This window comes from Vombatus ursinus, unplaced genomic scaffold (genome assembly GCF_900497805.2).
Source record: "Vombatus ursinus unplaced genomic scaffold, bare-nosed wombat genome assembly UNPS02014894.1, whole genome shotgun sequence".
NCBI lineage: Eukaryota > Metazoa > Chordata > Mammalia > Diprotodontia > Vombatidae > Vombatus > Vombatus ursinus.
In genome coordinates this window covers 4,044,156-4,067,571 of record NW_020954672.1, presented here as the reverse complement: position 1 = coordinate 4,067,571, position 23,416 = coordinate 4,044,156, and the positions used below count along the sequence as shown (strand labels likewise).

Genomic DNA, 23,416 nt, shown 5'->3' with positions numbered 1-23,416 from the left:
GCAAGTCACTTAACCCCAATTGCCTAGAAATAAATAAATGAATGAATAAATTAATAAATGCTAGCTGACTGACTAAATCCCAGTGCTACCACTTACTAGCTTAGACAAATTATTTAGACTCTCTTATCCTGCTTCTCATCTGTAAAATGGAAATGATTATGTTTTTATTACCTATCACACAAAGTTGTAAAGAAAGTATTGCATAAACTGTAAAGGGCTACATAAATAGCATTTTTTCTTCTAAGTTTATTATTAATTTATTTTTAACATTCTTTTCTTTTTAAATTTTGAATTCCAAATTCTCTTCCTCCCTTAATCTGCCCTCCCTTTTATCATCCCTTCCCCATATCTCTTATTTCCTTCCCCTCCTATTTCATTATTGGGTAAAGTATATTTCTATTCCCAACTGAATATGAATGTTTTTCTCCTTTTGAACCAATTCTGATGAGAGTGAGTTTTGATCATTCCCCGCCCCCATTTTCCCCTCCACTGTGAAACCTTTTCCTTGCGTGCCTCTTTTAGGTAAGAAAAATGTCCCCATCCTACTTCTACCTCTTCCTTCTCCTTTTCCCTAGTATATCCCTTCTTCTCACACCTTCATTTGAGAGGCAGGGGTAGAGATCATCCCAACATAATCAATTCACATTAATGCCCTCTGTTTATGTAGACTCCTTCTAACTGCACTAATAATGATAAAAGTTCTTAGCAGTTACATGTATCATCTTCCCGTATATGAATGTGAACAGTTTAACTTTATTGAGTCCCTTATGATTACTCTTTCATGTTAACCTTTCTATGCTTCTCTTGAATCTCGTGTTTGAATGTCAAATTTTCTATTCAGCTCTGGTCTTTTCATCAGGAATACATGAAAGTCTTCTAATTCATTAAATATCTATTTTTTCCCCTGAAGAATTATACTCAGTTTTGATGGATAGGTTATTCTTGGTTATAATCCTAGCTCCTTTGCCTTCCAGAAAAATATATTCCAAGCCTTTAACATAGAAGCTGCTAAATCTTGTGTGACCCTCACTATGGCTCCATGATATTTGAACTGTTTGCAATATTTTCTGCTTGACCTGAGAGCTCTGGAATTTGGCTATAATATTCTTGGGAGCTTTCATTTGGGGATCTCTTTCAGGTGATTAGTGGATTCTTTCAATTTCTATTTTACCCTCTGATTCTATGATATTGGGGCAGTTTTCCTTGATGTCTAGGCTCTTCTTTTTTATTATGGCTTTCAGGTAGTCTAATAACTCTTAAGTTATCTCTCCTTGATCTATTTTCCATGTCAGTTGTTTTTACAATGAGATACTTCACATTTTCTTCTATTTTTTTCCATTCTTTTGACTCTTACTGTTTCTTGATATCTCATGGAATCCTTAGCTTCCATTTGCCCAATTGTAATTTTAAGAAATTGTTTTTTTCAGTAAGCTTTTGTACCTCTTTTTCCATTTAGCCAATTCTGCTTTTTAAGGAATTCTTTTCTTCAGTGAATTTGTGTGCCCAGTCTCCTCTGCTCTGCCAATAGCTCTTCTGCATTGCCCCTCACCCCCTGGGAAAGCACACCTGCACCAAGTTCATCTCTACCCCTGCCCTTATGAGGAGTAATAATCAGCTGCTGAGTCAACTGCTACCTGCAGTGATGCTAAGATGGCCAGAGGTTCAGACAGATGAGAATCTCAGCATCTTGGTAGCATCAGGTCTCTTGATATCATTTGTCCCCAGATATGGAATCCAAACTAACACTATCTCAAGGGACATTGACACAGCAGCCACTTTCATTGAAGCTGGGGCTGCCACTGTGGAGGTGGGTATCTCTGGAACTGGGATTGGGACTGTATTTGGAAGTCTCATCATTGTTTATACCAGGAACTCCTCTCCAAAGCAGCAGCTCTTCTCCTACACCATCCTGGGCTTTGATCTGTCTGAAGTTATGGGGCTATTTTGCCTAATGGTGTCCTTCCTCATTCTTTTTGCCATGTGATAAAGCCATTTCTACCCCTCCCTGCAATGTTTCTGAAGTTTCTCCTCCCCCTTCTGGTCTTTCCATGTCTTGTCCAGCCTGTGTACCACCCCCTCCATCTCTTCAGGCGGCCCTAGGGAAAGCTGTGGGTTCAGGGTTTGACAGAGGGAAGACAAGTAAATACTGTATTAATAAGCTATTCAAAAAAATTTTGTGCCTCTTTTACCAAGTCATTAATTCTCTTTTCATAATTTTCTTTCATCACTCATTTCTTTCCCAATTTTTCTTCTACCACCCGTATCTCTTTCTTTAGCTTTTCTAGGAATTCTTGTTGGAATTGTGTTCAATTAGCAATTTTTCTTTGAGGTTTTGGTTGTAGCTGTTTTCACATTGTTTCCTCTTCTGAGATTGTGTCTTGGTCTTCCCTGCCACCATAATAGCTTTTTATGGTCATGTTCTTTTTTTGTTGTTTGCTCATTTTTCCAGCCAATTTTTTGACTTTGAACTTTATATTAAAGTTGAGCTCTTTCTCACCTGGGAGTATGGAAGCACTATCCCAAGCTTCAGGCTTTTTCACACTGCTGTTTTCAAGAGCTAGTTCTGGGGATCTGCAAGTTTTCAGTGCTTCCATGGTGGTATGATCTGGTCACTACTCTCCTGGTTTGTTCCTTACCCAAGAAGGACCCTTGCAGTCACAAATGCTTGTACCCCTCTCCACCCTGGAACTGCAACCCAGAACTATATATGGGTAATATACTTGCCAATTAGTGCCAACTAAACCCAGTGCCAGCAAAGGGTCCCCTGTAATCTCTTTCTGACCAGTTGTTCAACCCCAATACTGTTTCTGAGCTGAGAGCTCCCAAAACTGCTGCTGCTGTCATGGCTGCCTCCAAGGTCCAGCTTCTGCTGCAGCCGATTAAACTCCAAGCTGCTCCCACCCTGATGTCACAGACCTCTCCAACCGACCTCCTAAATTGTCTCAGGTTGAAAACCATTTGTTGGCTCTACTACTCTAAAATTTGATTTGAGGAGTTATTTTTAAGTTGTTTGTAAGGGACTGTTGGAAGAGTTTGACTGGGTTGCTGCCTCTAATCTGCCATCTTGACTCTACCCCCCAATATGAATTATTATTAAGGAGATCACCTTAATCACATATTTCTAGAAACAGGCTCACTAAGCCTCCAGGTTGATTGATACCAGGCAGAGCATATTGTTCCTGATCAAAGGACTGGTCCCCAATTAGTCAGTTTCCCAATACACCATCATTGGGCTTTATAAAGTAGGGAGCCATTGAAATTGAGAAGAATAGTACAATTCTAAAAGAGTCATGATAAAATTGATATTAACTTCTAGAAAGAGAGAGGGAAAGGATTCAGAGTGCAGATTAAGGCATAGGGGAGAGGGGAAGGAGAATAGCTAAACCAAGAATTTATTTTGCTTGACTATACATGTTTATAACAGGTTTTGTTTATCTTCCTTTCTCAGGGAGGAAGAGGAAGAGGAAAAGAAGGGAGAAAATTTGGATCTGAAAATAAAATTAGATTTTTATAAAAGAGACAAGTATGGTAGTATAGCAAGAAGATCATGGACTTGGGAGTCAGAAGACAAGTTCAGGGACCAGCTCTTGTCACTTTACTAGCTGATCTCAGGCAAGTCACTTAAATTTTCTCATATCTGAAATAGGGATAATAATCCTCGTAATCTGTAATTATTAGAGATAACAATCTCACAAGATTGTTTCAGAGATTTGATAAGATAATACATGTATAGAACTATGTCATAAATCTTTAAGTTTATCTTCAGTTTTATAAATGGAAGCTATCAGGTCCTTGAGCTAGATATGAGGGAATGAGAGTTTGGAAGACATTAGTTGGGCAACCTAACATAGTAACATGGATTGGAAAAGGGAAAACAAACAAACAAACAAAAAACCTCTTTGTAATGATAATAATATCATAGAGAGAATAGAAGGCAGAGCTCCAAACAAATACAGGCCTCATTAGATCCCATGTCTTATTTCTTTTGCTTCCCAGGCCTGATTTACTACAGAATAGGAGTCCTTAATCTAGAGACTGTGAAGGTTTTTGTTTTTTAATTATTTTGCTAACTATATTTCAATATAATTGATTTCCTTTATAATCCTATGTATTTTATTTCATGCATTTGAAAACATTATTCTGAAGACTCCCTAGGCTTCTCTAGTCTGCCAAAGGAGACTTCATCATCTCTGGAAACTCATCATTTTGCAACATGAAATAAACTTTTAAATTCTTACCTTCTCAGATCATTTCTCTTCCTGGTGACAGTACTTCATCACGCCCCTGATTAAGGCAACCCTCTCCAACCTTTTCAGCTTCTTTTAATGCTTTGTCTTCCCCAATTAGATTGTGAGCTCATTGAGGACGTGGATTCTCTTATGCCTTTCTTTGTATCCCCCAGTGCTTAGCACAGTATCTGACATACAATGAGTCCTTCCTAGTTTTCCCAATAAATATGACTCCCATGTCTAGGGCCTATAAAGATAGAAAAATATTCATGGACTAACTCAGTGGGCTATCTAACTGTATTTTATAGTGTGGGGAATGTATTTTTCATCCGCTTTGTTTTTCCACTGTGGATAGACAGAGAAAGGGGGACGGTGCTGAACAAGTGGATAAGGCTCTGGGGTTTGAGGGCCCTCCTGTCCCCTCTCTGTAGGCTCTAGGATAATAATGAAAGTTGTGGTATCACATAATAAATATATACTCTATTATAAAAGGTAAGTAATACCATAAATAATACTTGAAGGAACATAACTATTAATGTGCATACTCCTTTCACTGGGAAAGAAAGGAGATTCATGAATAGTGTGGCCAAAAAAAATTCATCACCCTTTTGCCAACGTTCTAGTGACAAGCCTTTCTGAATTTAGGCTAAGGTGCTCCTGAGAAATATATCTACAATTGCTATGTCTATAAAGATAGACCTTAGGCCTGGGAGTCAGATTTATTGGAGAAAGTAGGAGAGACTCCTATCAGTCTCACCTGGGAAATAGAAAGTCTTGCCTAAAAAGCAGAGGGAAGCTAAGATGGTTTGGTGGGGGTGGGTGGGCAACCAGGAAGATTCTCTGGCTCTGGGAGTTAAAAGGAATTGAGGAAGCATTGCTCAGGCCCTCCATGTCTCTGGGGAAAGAAGTAGAACTTGGAAAATGCAATGGCTGGCTCCAGCCAGACTGCACACTTTACAGTAAGGCCTTTTCCACCTCTGGTAACTGGCCTTCGAAATCTTTGGCCCCATTCTGACATCTGGTGGCCGCCCCTGAGATAAGCCTAGAGATGTGCAGGGCGGTTCCCACCACTCTTTCCATGCTGCTCCTGGTTCATTAGTCCTAAGCAAAGCCAAGGGAACACATCTTCAATCCTTTGCGGCTGCCAAGCCCCACGAGAGACATTATTCTCAACACCAGGCTAATTCCTGGGGAGTTACCAAGAATTCTCCTAGGTACACTTGATTCCTGGATATTTCTTCTCCTGGGGTACCTAAAAGCAGGACCTAGGGAAGGAAGGAGAGGAGGAAATTGTTGGAAGGGAAGTAAAGGAAAGTCAGTCAGTCTCCTAAGGGTAAAGAAGCCACAAAATCCACCAAGACTTCTTAGAGTCCAGCTTAACAGAGCTGGCAAGTCTATTTGTCACCAACTGTAAGAACCCGGAAGTTGGGGCTGGAAAGCATGAAAATACTTGGTACTCCTCTTACCAGAGACCTCCCTATTCCCTAGAGAATAACTGAAGTGGAAATAACACTGAGCTTGGTGTCAAAAGAGCTGGCTGATTGATTTAAGTCCTTGTATGGACAATTCTGTGACTATGTGCTGTGGTAAATCACTTAACTACTCCAAGCTTCATTCTTCTCATCCAAAAAAAGGGGTATAATAAAACTAGCCCTATAAATGTCAAAAGGTTGATTGAGGAAGTACTATGTAAACCATGAGAAACTTGACTATATAAAGGAGAGCTGCTATGTCATTATATTTTGATTCATTGATGTGGATTGGTGGTTTCATCCCTATAGGCACTTCCTCAGCCTATTCAGATTTCAAATCCTCCATGCCTTCTCATCCCGGGTGATTTTTCTCCATGTCTTTCCATAAATCTTTCACAGAAAAATCACCCCAAAAGCCAGAACTTTCATTGGTTATTTTCATATCTCAAAGTTGCTTTTATGCTGTCCATTTGTTGACCCCACAAACAGCCTCCCTTCTTTTTCTCTTTACCCTCCTTTTCACATGCAATTTATTGTTCATGGCACACTATAACCTGCTTAATGATAATAAATAGCATTTATATAGCACTTTGGTGTTTGTGAAGTATGTTACAAATAGTGTCTTATTTTATCCTCACAGTCCTGAGAAGTGGGTGCTGTTGTTATTCCCATTTTACAGGTCAGAAAACTGAGGAAGGTGGAGATTAAGGGTCACACAGGTAGTGTCTGAGGTCAGATTTTAACTCAGATCTTCTCCAGAGCTCAATCTACTGTGCCCTTAGTTGCTTACACCCACCATACATTTTTCCACTACCCTTTGAGTTACCTGTAATTTTGAGTCTTCTGAAATAATGAGATTCTGTGATTTGCAGTTCATGCAGCAACAGGAAAATATTAGTATTACAGAGCTAGACTTTTGTGGCAATAAGCAGTGTGAAATCACTGAAAATACTTTCAAAATTTCCCAAATGTGATCCAGCTCAATATCTATCTGCTATTGAACTCTGAGCCCGGTTCATTGTCCAGTTATTGTCCAATGATCATAGATAGGATTATACATTTACGAATGAAAAGAATTTATAAATCTTCTAGTCCAACTCACTCATTTTACAAATGTGTTATTATAAAAAATAAATAATACCATAAATACTACTTGCAGGAACATAACTTTGTCAATGTATGTACTCGTTTCACTGGTAAAGAAAGGAGATTATGAATTGTGTGGCCGAAAAAAAAAAATCATTACCCTGTAGCCAACCTTCTGGTTACAAGCCCTCCTGCATTTAGGCTAAGGTGCTCCTGACAAATCTATCTACAATTTCTGGGCCACATTTGAAGACTTCTCAGTTTGGTGGGATCTGCAGGTTTTGTGCAGGCATAGCGAGGCAACATCAGGCCAAGCAAAGTCTTGGTTTGGGAGGCAGAGGACTTTGGTTAGAATCCTGGCTTTGCAAATTAATATCTGTGTAACCTTGGACAAGTAACTCAAACTCTCCCAGGCCTCAGTTTCTTATCTATAAAGTCAGCAGTTTGGACTAGATGACTCCAGAAGTCCCTTTCAGCTCTAAATCCAGAGTCACCTCCATACATGAATATGTCGATAGAGTAGAATCCAGCAGCAGCCTATTCTTGCTCAGACCCAAATCCAGGTCTGGAAGTTGCAAAGAAAAGACCAGGAGGGCTGCAATCAGATTTTGTCCTGGATCAGACTGCTATGGGAGCATTGAAAGGTTGTAGGTCCCCAGCCTGTTCCTGAGATCCTAGAATAATACAAAACCCATTACTCTCAAGAAAGCTGCAACAGCACCAGCCCGGACCTTCCTTCCAGAAGTGATGCATAACTCTGCCCAAACATCAAGTCTGAAGTCAGGAATTACGCTGGAAGAATGGGCAAACAAACAAACAAACAAAAAAAAGGACCCCGCCGTAAAGAACTATTACTGTGGCAAGGATGCTCAAGTCACAAATGCAGAACAGAATGACTCCAAAACACCTACAAGCAATACCTCAGAGAAAAACACATTGTAGTCATAAACTCAATTAGAATTTCTGGGAGAGATAAAGCAAGACTTTTTTTAATTTAAAAAAACTGGAATGAGAGAACTTAAAGGAAAAAATTGGAAAAGAAATGAGAGCCATGGAAGAGAGAATTGAAAAGGGAATTAACAGCTTGCTACAAGATGCACAAAGCCTTGCCCATGCAACAAACTCCCTGAAAATTCAAAGGACCAAATAAAAGCCAATGATTCTGTGAGACAATAAGAAATCTTAAAACAAAATCAGAGGACTGAAAAAAATTAGAAGAAAATGTAAGGTAGCTCATAGAAAAAACAATTAACCTAGAAAACAGATAGAGGAAGAAAAAAATTAAGAATCATTAAACTTCTTGAAAGCTAGGACCAGAAAAAGAGTCTAGACATCATATTTAAAGAAAACTTAAAAGAGAACTACCCAAATCTCTTAAAATCAGAGGGCAAAGTAGAACTGGAATCTATCAGTCATCTCCTGAAAGAAATCCCCAAATAAGAATTCTTAGGAACATTATAGCCAAAATTGAGAACTACTAGGTCAAAGAAAAAACAAAACAAAACAAACAAACAAAAAAAAAACAATGAAGCAATCAGAAAGAAAGAATTCAAGTACCAAAGAGGCACAGTCAGGATCAAACATCGTTTAGCAGCCACACCAAGAATAACTTATGCAGAAAAATTCTATTCAATTCCATTTGATTCAATTCAGTAAATATTTAAGTGCTTACTATGTACCAGGCCCCAGTCCCACAGTCCATTGGCATGGGACTCTCTTCTTATTGGTGGAGATGAAGGCCTGATCTCTATGAGAGGTGAGATGGAGTTGAGAGGTAAGAGAGCTCCAGCCTTCACCAGTCTCTTTTGGAATGCTCCAAGTGAGTCCTCTTTGAGGCCCCCTTCAGGATTCCTCAGGTCCAGTCCCCTTTGGGACTACTGGAGCACAAGTGGTTTGGGTACTTCTGGCTTCCAGCTTTGAGAGAGAAGACAAAAGATGCAAACTCCACTTCAGATTACTAAAGGAAAAGACTCTGGGAAGACATGAGAGGAACTGGCAGTCTCAACCATGTCCTTATTCCCAGGTTGCTATGCTAGAGACTTTAGGGAATTTCCTTTTGGGTGAGATCCAGGACCCCCTCCCTTGGTTAAGCTGAGTTGCTCCACTCTTAGTAGGGGAGAACTCCTTCACTCTGTACTGTCTGGTGTATATTCTCCTATGTGTACCTTTTCTGATTTCTGTTTCACTATGATTTGGATAAATGGATTTCTTTGCTGCTCTCCATGTGTGTTCTTTGTGGCTCTGGTATTTGGTGGGAAAGAGGTCAAGCCTTGGATATAGAGCTTGGGGTCCCCTCTTCCCCCAGAAATGACAAAGCAATCAGAAGTTAGATAGAATCCAACTATATCCCCTAGACTAATAATATTTAAGTGAGCAAATAGATACACTTCTGCCCAGTACCCCCTCTCTCTGAGGACAGTAGAATGGCCTTTGGCCCCAATCTCCTGCTTCCCCTCCTGTCAGGAATGAAAGTCTCCTTTGGAGAAAGGTCTAGGGAGAAGAGGTTGGAGAAATCTAGTCTGTTTCCCTTCAAATCACACAACTACTGCCCTTAACAAACAAGGGCCCCTCTCTACATGTAAGGCTCCATTTTGCTACAAATCTAATGAGGAAAGACAAAACACAAATGGAAGCTGGAATGCTAGGGATGGGGATAACAGGACACCAAGGGGGTAACCTCTCAGGCATCTTGTTCCATAGAGTTCAAACCAAGCAGAGCTGCAGATGAGTATAATGCTGTAGTGGATGAAATGAACCTTTAATGAAATAGGGGACTTTCAATAATGCCTAATGAAAAGACCGAACTGTGGAGAAATTTTGAAGTATGCATACGAAGATGAAGAAAAACATTAAAAAGTAAACATTAGTGAACAATATAAAGGACTAATCAAGGATGAATTGCATATATTCAAATATAGAGAAACAATACACGTATACTCACCAATCCTATCATCCTCAGGGTTCATAGAGGCAGTGCCATTAGACAAGGCTGGGGAGTGGTTCTGTTACATCTTGATGATGTTAAGAAAAGAAAAAATGGAAAGAGAGACTTGGGGTGGTGCTGGGAAGGGGGAGAGGGACACGTGCATTGGGCAGGGGAAAAGAGAAACGAAGGTTAGGGAAAATTATCTCACATAATGCCATCTAAAGAAACAAAGAGGAGAGGGGGGAAGGGAGTGGCTGACACTTGGACTTAACTCTCACCTAAACTGGTCAAAAAAAAGGAAGAACACACACACACACACACACACACACACACACGAGTTGATATAGAAATACATATCACTCAACAGTGATATAGGAGGGAAGAGAAAGAGGGAAGGCAAATTAGAGGGAAAGTAGATTAAGAGAAAGACTAGTCTTAAGCAAAACAACTTCTAAGGATGTACAAAAATATTTATGGCACTTTTTGAGGCGGTAAAAGAATGGGAATTCGAGAGAGTGCCCATAAATTGGGGAATGTTTGAATAAGTTTTAGAACACTACTGTGTTGAACTCATATCAGTGTACTTATCAACAAGGATTCCAGAGGACTAATAATAAAACATGCTACCCACCTCCTGATAGAGAGGTGAAGGGCTCAGAATGCAGAATGAAACAAATATTTTTAAGACATGGCCAATGTGGAAATTTGTTTTGATTGACTATACATATATGCAGTGGGTTTTGTTTTTCTTGTGCTCTCAATTGGGAAAGGGTGAGAGGTTGGCTGAGGGTGGGGTAAGAAGGTGGGTCTGGGCTTATTAACACAAATATGTAAAAGAAAACTTGGAAACTCTAATCAGCACAATAACCAACCACAGCTCCTGAGGACTCATGACAAAAAACATTGCCCATCACAGCAACATCAGACAGAAGTGATGGACTCAGAGCACAGATTGAGATTTTTTTTTAGACAGAGCCAATAACAAATGATAATATGTACTTATAACAAGAGTTTTGTTTTTCTTGCTTTCTCAATGGGAATGTGGGGAAAGAAGTGGGATGGAGAGAAGGCTGATCTTTGAAAATAAAATAAAATTTAATTAAAAAAGAATATGAGTAGCAGCATGGTATAATTGAAAAAACACTGGACTAGAAGTCAGGAATGCTGAACTCTAGACTAATTTCTGCACTAACTGCCTGAGTGACATCCCCCCACCCCCAAACTTCAGTTTCCTCGTCTATAAAATAAGAGGGTATTACCTAGAACAGTATCAAATTCAAATCTCATTTAGACCACTAATCCATACATAAGGAACTGCACAGAGCATGCTGCCTTAAACTTTAAAATGTAATGTTACCTCTGTTCTATTGTATTTCATTTTTTGTTAAATATTTGCCAATTATATTTTAATTTGGTTCTGGCAGCCCTCTGGCAACCCTCTGCTGCATGTGAGCTCCATGTTTGACATCTGTGGGTTGGGTGTCCTCCAGCTCTAAAATTCTATGGCTCTGACACCATAAATTCACGAGTACGTTTGTATTTTTACATGTTGTTTGCATATTGAACATATTGCCCTCCTCACCTTATGTGGAGAAGATTTAGGCAGAAGAACTGAATCTAAGTAGATAGGGATGCATCATTATGTTTCTGTGTGGGTTGATGACATCTGCTGTGTGCCTGCCAGAGTGGGTCTGTCTATCTGTCTGTGACCACACCTAAGTGAGTGTGTGTGTACCCTTCATGCAAAGACATATTCCTATATGTGTGTGCCTGAACCTTCAGTGTAGTTTAGCAAGTGGGTGAGAGGAGGAGAAGAATGGAGTAGTGCTGTGTGGCCCTGTCTGCATCTGGGTATCTGATATGCCCCTGCCTTTCAGTTATTATGTACGTAGGGTAGGCACTTATTTGGGGTTTTTTAGTTTGATTTGGTTTTGGGGAGGGGGCTGGAGAAAGAAGTCAGGAGGGGAAAGAAGTGGTTCCAAACAGTGTCTCCACGATAATCCACAAGCCTTTTCCCCTCCTGATGACTCTTCCGGACCCCACCCCACCCCCAAAGCTTGTAGCAGCAAACCCTAGGGAAGGCAAGATTCTATGTAGACATGGAACCCCAGGTCTGAACTTCCTTAGAAAAGGGTGTGAGAGGAGTAGCTGAAGATGGTCAGGGCCTCTGCCTTCATTCTCCTACCTCGGCCCAATAGCTCTCCTTCTATTCCTCTTTCGGAGGAACATTAAAATGCACTGAGGAGACCCAAGCATCCATGTTCAGAAGCTGACTAGATGGGCTTTGCACGGGGCTCAAAGGGCTGAAATTTTTCTCCTCCCATCCCTCCTAGCCTGCATTCTGGAGAGCTGAAAAGCAAAAATTAAAAAAAATTCCCATAACCAGCCACTCCCAATTCAGCCCTGTTTCCCTAAAATTTGGTCTCTGCTTCTCTCTTCCTGCCCTGTATTGTTTCTCTCCCCATCCTCATGTCACTCCTTCAGTCTCTGTATTTGTTCCTTTCTTTCTCCTTCTATCCTTTACCAGCTCGACACTTGTCTCTGTCTCTTTCCCTCTCTCAGCTGGCATTCCTTACATCTCTCTTTGTATCTCTCCCCCCACACACCCTTGCATGTTCCTCCCACCCCCCACCAGTTTCTGTCTCTCTCCTGCTCTCCCACCTTCTTCTCAGTTCCCTCCCCCTCTCCCCTCCTCTCCCTCGGTTGCTCTCCAGCCCTGGGTATCTCTGTGCCTCTCTTTCCATTCCTTTCACTGCCTCCTCCCACTCATGGGTGGCATTGGTAGGAGTCTGTCTCCTTCTATCGCTGCCTCCTCCTTCTCTCCCTCCCACCACAGGCTCTCCTTCTCTCCTGCATCTCATACTGTCCCCAGCCCTCTCCTCTCCTTTCCTGGCCCTTTAAATCTGCCCGGCCCTGGCCCTGCCTTCCCCGTGATGCTGTGATGGAGCAAACATTGATTTGTGCTGGGATGGGATTGGAATTTTGATTTTTTTTTCCTCCCCCAACCATAAGAAGGGGAAAAAAAACAACTAAAAATAATCCCCCCCCTTACGACTGCCCCCTCCCTCTTCCCGCCCAGCTCTGATTCCCTGTCTCCATCAGAGGCAATTTTTTTCTCCCCTACACAATTACCGTCTCTTCCCCCCACCCCTGCCGCCACCCCCCCCCCCCCACCGCCTGCTCCTCTGTGGCTGGGGAGAGAGGGGAGCCAGTCCTGCTGCTCTGGGCTAGGATCATTGCCTGGGCTAGGGGAGCTTCTCCGGAAAAGAGGGGGAGGGGGGCTGGCCGGGGTGGGGTGGTGGGGGGTCTCCTGCCATGGACGCTGCGCCTGGGGGGCAGTCTGAGCCCCAGTCCACATGGTGAGTAGAACTGGCCCCTCTCCTTGCCTGTCCGCCTGTCTCCACCCCCTGCCTTTCCCCTGCAGTGCCTCCCCTAGCCCCGAGTTGGCGCGCCCCACCAAACCCCCTGCCCATCTTGGCCAGTTGACAGCAACTTTCCCCCACCTGCACCACCCCCCTGGGTTGGCCTCAGAGTGAAGCCAAGGAGCTATGGGGTGCTAGCAGTAATTGGGGAGGGGATGGAGCATTGGCTCTGAGAGCTCCCCAACCTCTCCTCCAAGCTGCTGTCCTTACCCACCCCTTCAAGGCTGGAAAGGAAGAATTTCTTGCTAAAGATGCAAAATGGGGTGGGAAATTCTAGGGAGTGGGAAGGGATGGTATGGGGAAAGGGGAATGGAGATTGGGGTCCCTACCCTAGGATGGAAAATTCTCAGGGAGAAGGATAATATATGGATTGGGATATCCCTTGGTTTTCCCTAAAACCTTGTGGAACTGTTTGGATAAAATGCATGGAAGAGGGGGACACCAATGCCACCCAGACCAGGAAGGGGGGAAGGATGGAGGAATGTTCACTCAGTCTCTTTCTCCCTTTCTGTTTTCTTTCTCTGCCAGCCACTCAGGATGAGGGCCCACCCCTGTCTGCCCATCCTGGGGCACTCCCAGCTGGCCCCAGTCTGACTCCCCCAGCCCCTTGCCCACCAGGCACCCAGGCCCCACACCCTCACCCAGTTCCCTGGCCCTCCAGGATGTACTGAGCTGTGGAGAGGCTGAGGCCACGCCAACTACATGCATGTCCCCCGGGGGCAAGTTCGACTTTGATGATGGTGGCTGCTATGTGGGGGGCTGGGAGGCTGGACGAGCACATGGCTACGGCGTGTGCACAGGGCCCGGGGCCCAGGGAGAGTACAGTGGATGCTGGGCTCATGGCTTCGAGTCCCTGGGCGTCTTCACTGGGCCTGGTGGGCACAGCTACCAGGGCCATTGGCAGCAGGGAAAGCGCGACGGGCTGGGCGTGGAGCAGAAGAGCCGCTGGACCTATCGTGGCGAGTGGATGGGTGGGCTGAAGGGGCCCAGCGGTGTATGGGAGAGTGCCTCGGGACTGCGTTATGCTGGGCTCTGGAAGGACGGTTTCCAGGATGGCTACGGCACTGAGACCTACTCTGATGGAGGTGCCAGGGCTTGAACGGGGCCACTCAACTCTCTGTCTCTCTTGTATACCTTGCCCATCTCTGTCTACGTACGCTTCATCCATTTTGCCAAGCTCATCATACCTCCATGGTCTATCTATAGCTGACCTCACACATATTCTAACTGACCATGCTCATTATCTGTCTCTGTATATCTCTTGCTATCCCTCTGTCTCCATAAAGTACGGCCCCACCACACACACCCCCATCTATCCACTGTGTCTATTCACTTTTCTATCTAGTCTTAGTTCATCCACTAATCATCGGCCCCTCATTAGCAGCTCTGTCTCTGCCCTAACCATCCCCGTGTCATCTTACATTTGCTGTTTTTGTACCAGTGACTTGGGTACTAGGCGGGAGGCACTGGGTAGAGGGAAAGGGTGAGGAACAAAGAAGTCTGTTCCTCCTCTTATCTTCACTTTGCTTTCTCCTCAGGCACCTATCAGGGTCAGTGGCAAGCTGGCAAGCGCCATGGCTATGGGGTTCGCCAGAGCGTACCCTTCCAACAAGCAGCACTTCTGCGGTCACCCCGCCGCACCTCACTGGACTCAGGCCATAGTGACCCCCCAACACCACCCATACCCCTTCCCCTACCTGGTGATGAGGGGGGTAGCCCAGCCTCCGGCTCCAGGGGGGGATTTGTGCTGGCAGGCCCAGGTGACCCAGATGGGGCCTCCTCCCGAAAACGAACTCCAGTAACCGGGGGCTTCTTCCGTCGCTCCCTATTGCTAAGTGGGCTTCGGGCAGGTGGGCGCCGGAGCTCATTGGGCAGCAAGCGGGGATCCTTGAGGAGCGAGGTGAGCAGTGAGGTGGGCAGCACGGGGCCTCCAGGCTCTGAGGCCAGTGAACCTCCAGCCCCTCTCCCTCCGGCACTCATTGAAGGGTCTGCAACTGAAGTGTATGCAGGAGAGTGGAGGGCTGACCGGCGCAGCGGCTACGGAGTAAGCCAGCGTTCCAATGGGCTGCGCTATGAGGGCGAGTGGCTTGGCAACCGGAGGCATGGGTATGGCCGCACCACTCGCCCTGACGGCTCTCGAGAGGAGGGCAAGTATAAACGCAACCGGTTGGTTCGAGGTGGACGGGTCCGTAGCCTCCTACCCCTGGCCCTGAGGAGGGGTAAGGTCAAGGAAAAGGTGGACCGCGCAGTAGAAGGTGCCCGTCGGGCAGTGAGTGTAGCCCGCCAGCGCCAGGAGATTGCTGCTGCCAGGTAGGGCCCAAAGAAATGGGAAGCAATTGTAGAGAAGGGGGTGGGTCCAGGAAGCAGATATGAGTTAAGATCATGCAGCCTGGCAAGACTCTGGGAAGGTATGGAACCTGAAACCAAGACAGAGGCACTTGGGGTAGGGGTGATGGTATGGAGGGGCAGGTAGAGAAAGAAAGAAGTGAGGTTAGGAGGGGGAAAAAGATGCAACTCACAGAAAGGAGTGGTAGGAAAAATATATAAGCTGAGTAGGGGGTCAATGTGTAATTTATGTATGTATATGCACCTGTATTTATATATATCAGAGAACCCTAATTTAAATTCCAACTATATGAACCTCTCTGGGCCACAATTTCCTCATCTATAAAATGAGGAGGCTGAATTAGATGATCTCTAAGGCCTCCTCTAGCTTCAAAGCCCATTATCCTATAATCCTGTGATTTTTGTTTGAGTTTGAGCCTTAGGGTAGGTGTGGGTGTGGGTGTGGGTATGTCAGTGTGTATGGGTGTATGTGTGTGTGGAAGGGTGCATCTCTCTGGGTGTTTGGGTATACATGTAATTATGTGTGTCTGTAAATATCTTTGTGTGTATATATATATATTTATACACACACACACATATACATATACACGTGTGTAATAGGTGTGTGCATACAACACACACACAAACAAGTATAGATCAGCATGGTAGCAGATTCAAAAATGTCATAGATTGTTGACATTTTCCAAGTTCTTTTTTCTCTTCCCCCAATAAGCCCTCTGAGACTAGAAGCAGTATGGGCCTAGAGAAGGATAGGCCCAGAGTTTGGTTAGTAATCATCATTTCTAATCACATTCCAGCTTGACAAGTCTGACATCATTTCAGACCTGGGCCTTAAGACCAAAGCTAGCATACTCATCCATGAAGGTGTGGCCCAGCATTATTTTCTGCACCTGCCTTTTAGATGGAGTTGCTGAAAAATTGTGTGCAAACTGACTTCTTATAAATCAACTCATATTTTCAGCCTTTCTAAGAGATCTTGCTGTTTAAAAGAACGTGTGGAGAATCTTACCAGAAAGTGAAAAATCCCTTTTGGATTTTAAGAATTTTTGAGAATTATCATTCCTTAATTTTTCTGATTCAAATGTTCTGACTTTTGTATATTAGATTTTCTTTTTAAAAGGGCATACCAAATGAGGTTCGTGTGTGTGTGTGTGTGTGTGTGTATGTGTTTGTGTGTATTGTATATGTGAATAAGAATATTAGTATGGATGTAAAACTATGTGCACACATGTGTGTACATGTCTGAGTGTGAGGGTACATGTTTATATGTGCCTGCCACTGTGCACCTGGGTTTGTACTAGGGTCTCTCTACTAACATAGAGTCAATATCTTGAGCATTGGGTCCTTCCCAATTGCAGAGAAGGCCCCAGGCTGGATAGGGGGATTGAATGGTACAGGAACAGCTGTTCTGTGTATATGCCTAGCAAGGCAGTGGGAGGAGGCTGGTTGGTCTCCCCAGCAACAGGACTGGCAGCCCTGATTGGCTGTTGGAATCCATGGAAACAAGGGAACCTCAGCAGTAGAGCTTCTCCCAGGTAGCCCCAGAAGCCTGGGCCTGAACACACAGGCTGAGAGCCTGATTCCCAGGGCTCTACTATCTAACACACTACACATTCACCTAATCACCCCAAATCTCCTAAGTCCAACAAAGACTAGATGGCAATCAGAGCAACCAATAGCAACGCTGTGATAACAGAGCATGGGGTGTAGGGTGCACATGAAAGTGAGGAGGGGTGGGGAATATAGAGGAAAGACATATGATAACAGAAAGGGGCTGCAATAAAATAAGTGGGGGAGGTTTGCTACATAATGGTGCATACCAAGGAAGAGAAGGGACAGCAAAGCTCACAGAGGACAAAAAACAAAGAGGGGATATAATAAAAAGAGATGGTGTGAGAGAGTAATGAAGAAAGGTAAATCTTAGCCTGCAAAAAGTACGTGATAATAGCAGAAAGCTGGGAAAGCATGCTTTTTTGGAACCGAGGAGGGAAGTGATACAAGAGAGACTGGTGGGATAATAGAAAAGAGATTATGCTTAAAGAGATGAACGTGTAACAAATGTGTAATAGTGAAGATATGGTGAGAAGGAACGGTGTATTTGTGCAGTATGGACAATGGCGGGGGGAGGTGTTAAAAACTGCAGGGTAAGGACAAACTTGCTTCCAAAAGTCTTCATGATGTTCTGTAGAGGAAGATAGTGTGATACTGAGGGGAGGATGGGTCTATAACGATGCCTAGGGAAATGATGATCAAAAAAGGAGAGGTCGTTGTGGAAAGCACAGAGGGGGTGTGATAATAGAGAAGAGGTGTGATGACACCATTTGAGAAAGGGTGATAATAGCTATGGGGGGGGAGGTCAGGTGATGATAGCAGAAGAAATGGTTCCCTAGCACAGAGCAGTGATTTTAGAGAAGAATGTGATAATATATGGAGGGATTTCATAAAGGGGGGGGAAGGGGGAGGATAAAGAGGGAGGGACTGTTAGATAGGGAGGAGTCCTTTGAGGAACAAGGATTAGTCCAAGAGGCTGGAGATGATAAGGTGTTACTAGAGAAAGGAATTGAGACAGAAGTGTGATAATAACAAGAAAGTGTGTTAACAACTATATCAGAGGTCAGGTAGAAGAAGATCAAAGTAAGTTTTGCACTGCAAGTGGAAAGCAGAGAATCTCCTCTAGGATAGAGTGGTCAGAGACATACAAGAAAGAAGGGATCATAACAGAGGCTGAGGAGTTGTGATTGATTAGTTAAAGAGTGGACTAGGAATAGGAAGATGGTGGATGGATGTGCCGAGTGTCCCCACTGAGGACTTACAATATGAAATTGGATCACGCAGTCAGAGGGGCTCAGTTGGGAGCAGTGCAGCAGTAGGTGGACCCACTAAGACCCTGTCCCTGGTCCCAGCAGGGCAGCAGATGCTCTCTTGAAAGCAGTGGCAGCAAGCAACACAGCAGAGAAAGCTGTGGAGGCTGCTCGAATGGCCAAACTGATGGCCCAGGACCTGCAACCCAGGTTGGATGCACCAGGTGAGAAGTGAAGGGCCCTGGGATGGTGGTGGTGGTGGTGCCCTGAAACTCTAGCATAGCCTTGACAACCCAGGGCAAGGAAGGGGTTAGGTTTCAATGGAGGGACACTGCTAGGGAGAGGAGAGAGGAAAATGGAGAAGAGGAATAAGAATCCCTGGAAGGAAGTTAGGGGTAACTATTTAGAGAGTCCTAAATGAGGTCAGTCAATGGAATGAGAATCAGGGTCAGAGGAGGGAGAGACAGAGACAGAGACAGAGACAGAGAGAGAAAAGATCATATGAAAAATAGAATCAATACGTTTGAGGGATAAGGTGAAATCAGAGGCGTTAGAGAATGAGGTTAAATGTATGTGAGGTAGGACCAAGGAATCTAGGGAGTGATGTCAGGGAAGTTTGGAGAATTCAAGAAAGGGGAAGGGAATAAGCATTTATATAGTGCCTACGATGTGTCAGGCATTGTGCTAAGCACTTTGCAAATATCTCATTTGAAAGATTATGGGGTTATGCCCAGGAATCAAAGGCTATAACTTCCCCAATCCCCAAGCATAGATTTGTGACCTCATTCTTCATCCACCTTTGCCCCAGGCCGAAGACCCAGGCAGGACTCCGAAGGCACTGACACGGAGCTGCCTGACTGCGACAGCCCTGGGGTTTATGAGAATGGACTGACCCCTTCTGAGGGCACTCCAGAACCTCCTAGCAGTCCTGCCTCCCCCTGCCAGCCCTGGAGACACCCTACCCACCGCAGTCCTTTGCCCTCTAGGGATGATGGGGGCCACCTCTCTGGCCCCAAATCTTGGCCAAAGGAGTGGGGAGGCCCAGGTGGACCTGGAGAGGAGCTAGCTGGCTATGAGGCTGAGGATGAGGCTGGGGTACAGGGGCCAGGGGTTGGCGATAGTTCCCCCCTCCTTGGTGGCTCCAGTGACAGCTCCGGAAGCCTTCGAGAAGAAGAGGGAGAGGATGAGGAGTCCTTGCCCCACTCAGAGCCTCTCCTAGACCCAGGGCTTGAGCCCACAGTCACCCCCATACTGAGGGGCACATCTGGAAGGGCTCTGGAAGCAGAGAACCTGACAGAGGCACTAGAGGAGCCTGGTGCCACCGAAGAACCTGCCCAAAGGGTAAGTTACTCTCTTTACCCCAGACCCTTAGCCTCTGCCTCCCTCCAACTCTTTCTAGTTTTCCTTTCGAGTCTCTTATCCCCTGTCTCTCTTCTCCAGCCTTTCTTCCCTTGACCTTGGTGGCCTAGAGTCAACCTTAGCTTCTCAATTTCTTACCATTTTTATCTCCCAATTTTTCAATATCTTCATTTGTAAAATGTTTGCTGCAGAAGGATACCAGAGCTTAGGTTCTGTTCTTTGAAAGTAGGGAGGGGGTCAAGAGACTTGCCCAAGGTGACACAACAAAATTCTCAACAGAGTTTTCCAAACTCCTTATCCCTCTTTATGTATCTTCCCATCCCTCCTGATATCCCTTCCAATTTGTTGACCCAGAAGTAATAGAGAAACTTCCATCCCTGCCATGATTCCTCCTCTTCCCCAGAAAGAAGCAGGAGAGAAGGAAGGGAAGGGTTTTTCCCAGAACTCCTAAATGGATGGACCCTGGTCATTTTTCACCTCCTAGAAACCATATCCTCTTTCCTTTCTGTATTTAACTGCAATAATAGTCATCACATGTACTACCTGCCACTATGGTGAGACCCTGCTTAGACCTGGTGAGGATTTAGGGACAGTCAACAATCAGTAAACGTTTATTAAGTACCTACTATGTGCCAGGTACTATGCTAAGCAGTGGGGATACAAATACAAAAAAAGAAAGACAGCCCTTGACCTCTAAGAGTTTACAGTCTAATGGGAGAAGACAAAACACAAAAGGAAACTAAAGAGTTGGGGGGGGGAGCAGGTACTCAACTCTGAGGCATGGTGGAATAGTCAGTCAGAGGAGGTCCAAAGTAATGCAGCCAGGTGAGAAAGGAGAGCTCTTTAAATGGAGGTTTGGAGTTCATGGCCCCACTCTCCAATCAGAGAGGTAGAGGGTAGTGATGAGGTGGAGAACCAAGATCCTACAGGATGGTGAGGTTATCCGAACAAAAAGCTTCCTGGGCATGGTAGAGAAGTCAAAAATGTCCCAAAGTAGTGCAGCCAGGTGAGAAATGAGGGGATAGGATACCACTGGGCTATCCAGGCAGAGGGGCGCTGGAGAAGAGGTTTGTGACCTAGCAAAGAGAGGAAGGCTATTGAGCAGAGCCCAGAGCTAGGCTTCCCATAGTTCTGGCCTTTCTTGGAACCAAAGGGACTTTGGCAGCTTTAGCTTTGCCCACCTCAGACCAAGCCCGATGATGCTAAATTGACTCAGCCCCAATGGGATCAATAGGCATTCAAAAAGGTCCTCACCGTGACCTCTGAGGAATGTGACACTCTTTCCCTTTTATTTTTCCAGGGAGCTGCTAATCCCTTGGTGGTGGGAGCCGTGGCACTGCTGGACCTGAGCCTGGCATTCCTGTTCTCCCAGCTCCTCACCTGAGGTGTCTCCCTAGTCTATGGCTCTGGTTCCCACCTCCTCTTCCCTTTGGACCTGCCTTTTTCTCTCTCAATTATCTTCTACCTTCCTTTCTCTACCTTTCTCTTTTGTCCTTTCTTTTTCTGTTCCCATTTATTACTTTCTGCTCCCTCTTCTTTCTCTTGCTTTCTCCCTCTTGTCCCTTATTCTGACTTTATGTCTCTCTTTTTTTCTCTTTCTCTAGATTGTTTACAAATGAAGGGCTCTTCTCTCTCAGAGTTATTCTCTGAGACATACAAATCTAAGTCAGACCATCACCATCCACACCCTCCTAGCTTTCCTAGGGATCAAAACTTCTATAGGGAAGAGATGGGGTGGCCACTGAGGGTAAGGGAAGGCATGATGTTGAGGTATATGAGACTTCTCCCACCAGCAAGGTGGAGAGGGGACCTGGAGAAGGGGTGACTGACTGCAGGAGTGGGGCACCAGCAATGCTGCTATGAAGTCACCCCCTTTGTTTCTGCCTCTCCATCCCAGACTTCCTGCTTGGAAATTGTTTGCATTCCTCTAGTCCCAGAAGGGGGTAACCAACACTTACATACCCCCCAAAGGAAATTATGTTTTGGGGAACCAGCAGGACTAATGAATAGAGATGGAGTGCACTGGAGGCATCTCTTCTCACCCTGTGGCAAGTTATCAAATTTCTAGGCACTGAACTTGGTTCCTGCCTAACTTTGTCCTTCCTGTAGGCAGAGATCCGAAGGGGAGAGCAGGTTGCCTCATGTTCTTCCCCCACTCCCAGCCCCAGGGGTGGGGGACAATTAGCAGAACAAAAACATCTGAAAATCCATCCCCTTCCTCCCAAACCTTCACATACTCCCTTTCTCTCCACCCCCTCCCCCATAATTTCACCACCTCCACCACCACCATCTCCACATGGTCTGGACTTGTTTGTGGCCTTGATAATGTTCTAGAGGGGCAGAGGGAGGTATTCCTACTGTATGGCATTAGGGGAACCTCTGCCAGTGCTCCATTACCATTGGGGGTGGGGGAGGAAGTGGGCTGGGATGATGACTTCTGGGAGATGGAAATGGATAGAAGATGAGGGGCTCAAAAGGCAGCAAAACTGAGCCACTCCCAGGAATCCCAATTAAGGTCTGAGGACAGGGTTGTGTCAAAAGATAGGGACAGGAACTAGACTTGTGATTTCATTGGTTTGGGGAACTCCCAGTGAAGAACTCCCTCTACCAATGCAGGGTGGCACCTTCTCTGCAACTCACGGTCTTGGAGAGTTGCCTAGAGCACCTTGTGCTTCCGTGACTTACCCAGGATCTCGCTTGCTGTCTATTACATCGTTTCCTCTCTGAAATCCCTTGAAAGGGAAGAGGAACCCTCATGCACATGGAGCAGGGTGAAACGTGGAAGTCAAAAGTCCCTGAGAAAGAGGAGTAGGGAACACCTGGTTTGAAATTGAGCAATCCCTGTTATTGTCCATTCCCCCAGATGACAGGGAACCTTAGAAAGGGGGTTGATGTGAGGTTCCCAGGATCTGTCCTTCATTGCTGAAGGCCTCTCCCTTCCCCTGCATGAGGCAGAGAGGCAAGCTGCCCATTGTCCCCCTTCCCCAAAGAATGTCCATGCCTGGGAATGCCCCCCACCCCCTCTTCTTTTTTTTTCTGGCCAGGCTATTTTCTACCTGGCCCACTTCCTTCCCCTCTAAGACTTTACTTCAAATTTCTACTTCGTTGATTTGGGATCGAAGTCAAACATCTCGGCTCACACCAAGTCTTGCAGGAAAAAAAAATAAATTTAACAAAAAATATATTAATAAAAAAGTTTAAAAAAAGGGGGGGCAGTCATCTCCTTTGAGGTGTGAGGGATTCAGACTTTTTGACCCCAAGACCACCTTCCCCCTCCCTTGGTCAATTTTAGTGCCCTAGGAGTAAGATGTTATGGAGGGAAAATTAGGGGTGGGGGATTGAACCCACAAATCAGGGGAGGGTGACTGGTGACCCCCCCCAGGCCTACAGTATGCCTTTGCTTCATCACAACCATTGAGTTTTCCCTCTCTGTCCCATCTGCTCACTTCAGAGCCAAGTGCATGGAATATAAGACTTGGGGGTGGGGTGCAAAAGAGCTGAAGGGAGCTGGTTCTACTGGTAATATTTGTGCTTTTTAGTTTATATAAATTTATAATTTCTATAACTTGTCAAGATTTGCAAAGCACTTTACAAACACTATCTCATTTGATCCTCACAACCACCTTCGGAGATGGGTGCTATTACCTCCATTTTACAGATGAAGAAACTGAGGCAGGCAGCGGTTAAGTGACTTGCCTAGGGTCACACAGCTAGTGTGGGTTTCTTTCTTTTCTTGTTTGGTTTTTTTTTTTTGTGGTGGAATCTGAACCCAGGT

At 44.9% G+C, this 23,416-nt stretch overlaps 1 protein-coding gene and 1 pseudogene across 1 annotated transcript; both read left to right on the top strand.

Moving 5' to 3' along the window:
* Positions 1-1,984, top strand: part of LOC114028760 — a 64,668-nt pseudogene extending 62,684 nt beyond the window's left edge.
* An 11,012-nt stretch (positions 1,985-12,996) lies between these two features.
* On the top strand, positions 12,997-21,127 carry JPH4 (junctophilin 4). The gene is made up of 6 exons (XM_027843124.1): positions 12,997-13,072; positions 13,664-14,220; positions 14,674-15,445; positions 18,388-18,506; positions 19,091-19,623; positions 20,942-21,127. Exons 2-6 carry the CDS (start codon positions 13,842-13,844, stop codon positions 21,023-21,025), a joined length of 1,887 nt encoding a protein of 628 aa, XP_027698925.1. The 5' UTR covers positions 12,997-13,072; positions 13,664-13,841; the 3' UTR covers positions 21,026-21,127.
* Positions 21,128-23,416: the final 2,289 nt, after the last annotated feature.

Bases quoted from the DNA above. Each gene is read 5' to 3' on its own strand.
- JPH4 (XM_027843124.1), top strand. From the start codon at position 13,842: ATGTCCCCCGGGGGCAAGTTCGACTTTGATGATGGTGGCTGCTATGTG. The intron at 15,446-18,387 runs GTAGGGCCCAAA...TGGTCCCAGCAG, and splicing joins CAGGAGATTGCTGCTGCCAG to GGCAGCAGATGCTCTCTTGA. The intron at 18,507-19,090 runs GTGAGAAGTGAA...CCTTTGCCCCAG, and splicing joins ACCCAGGTTGGATGCACCAG to GCCGAAGACCCAGGCAGGAC.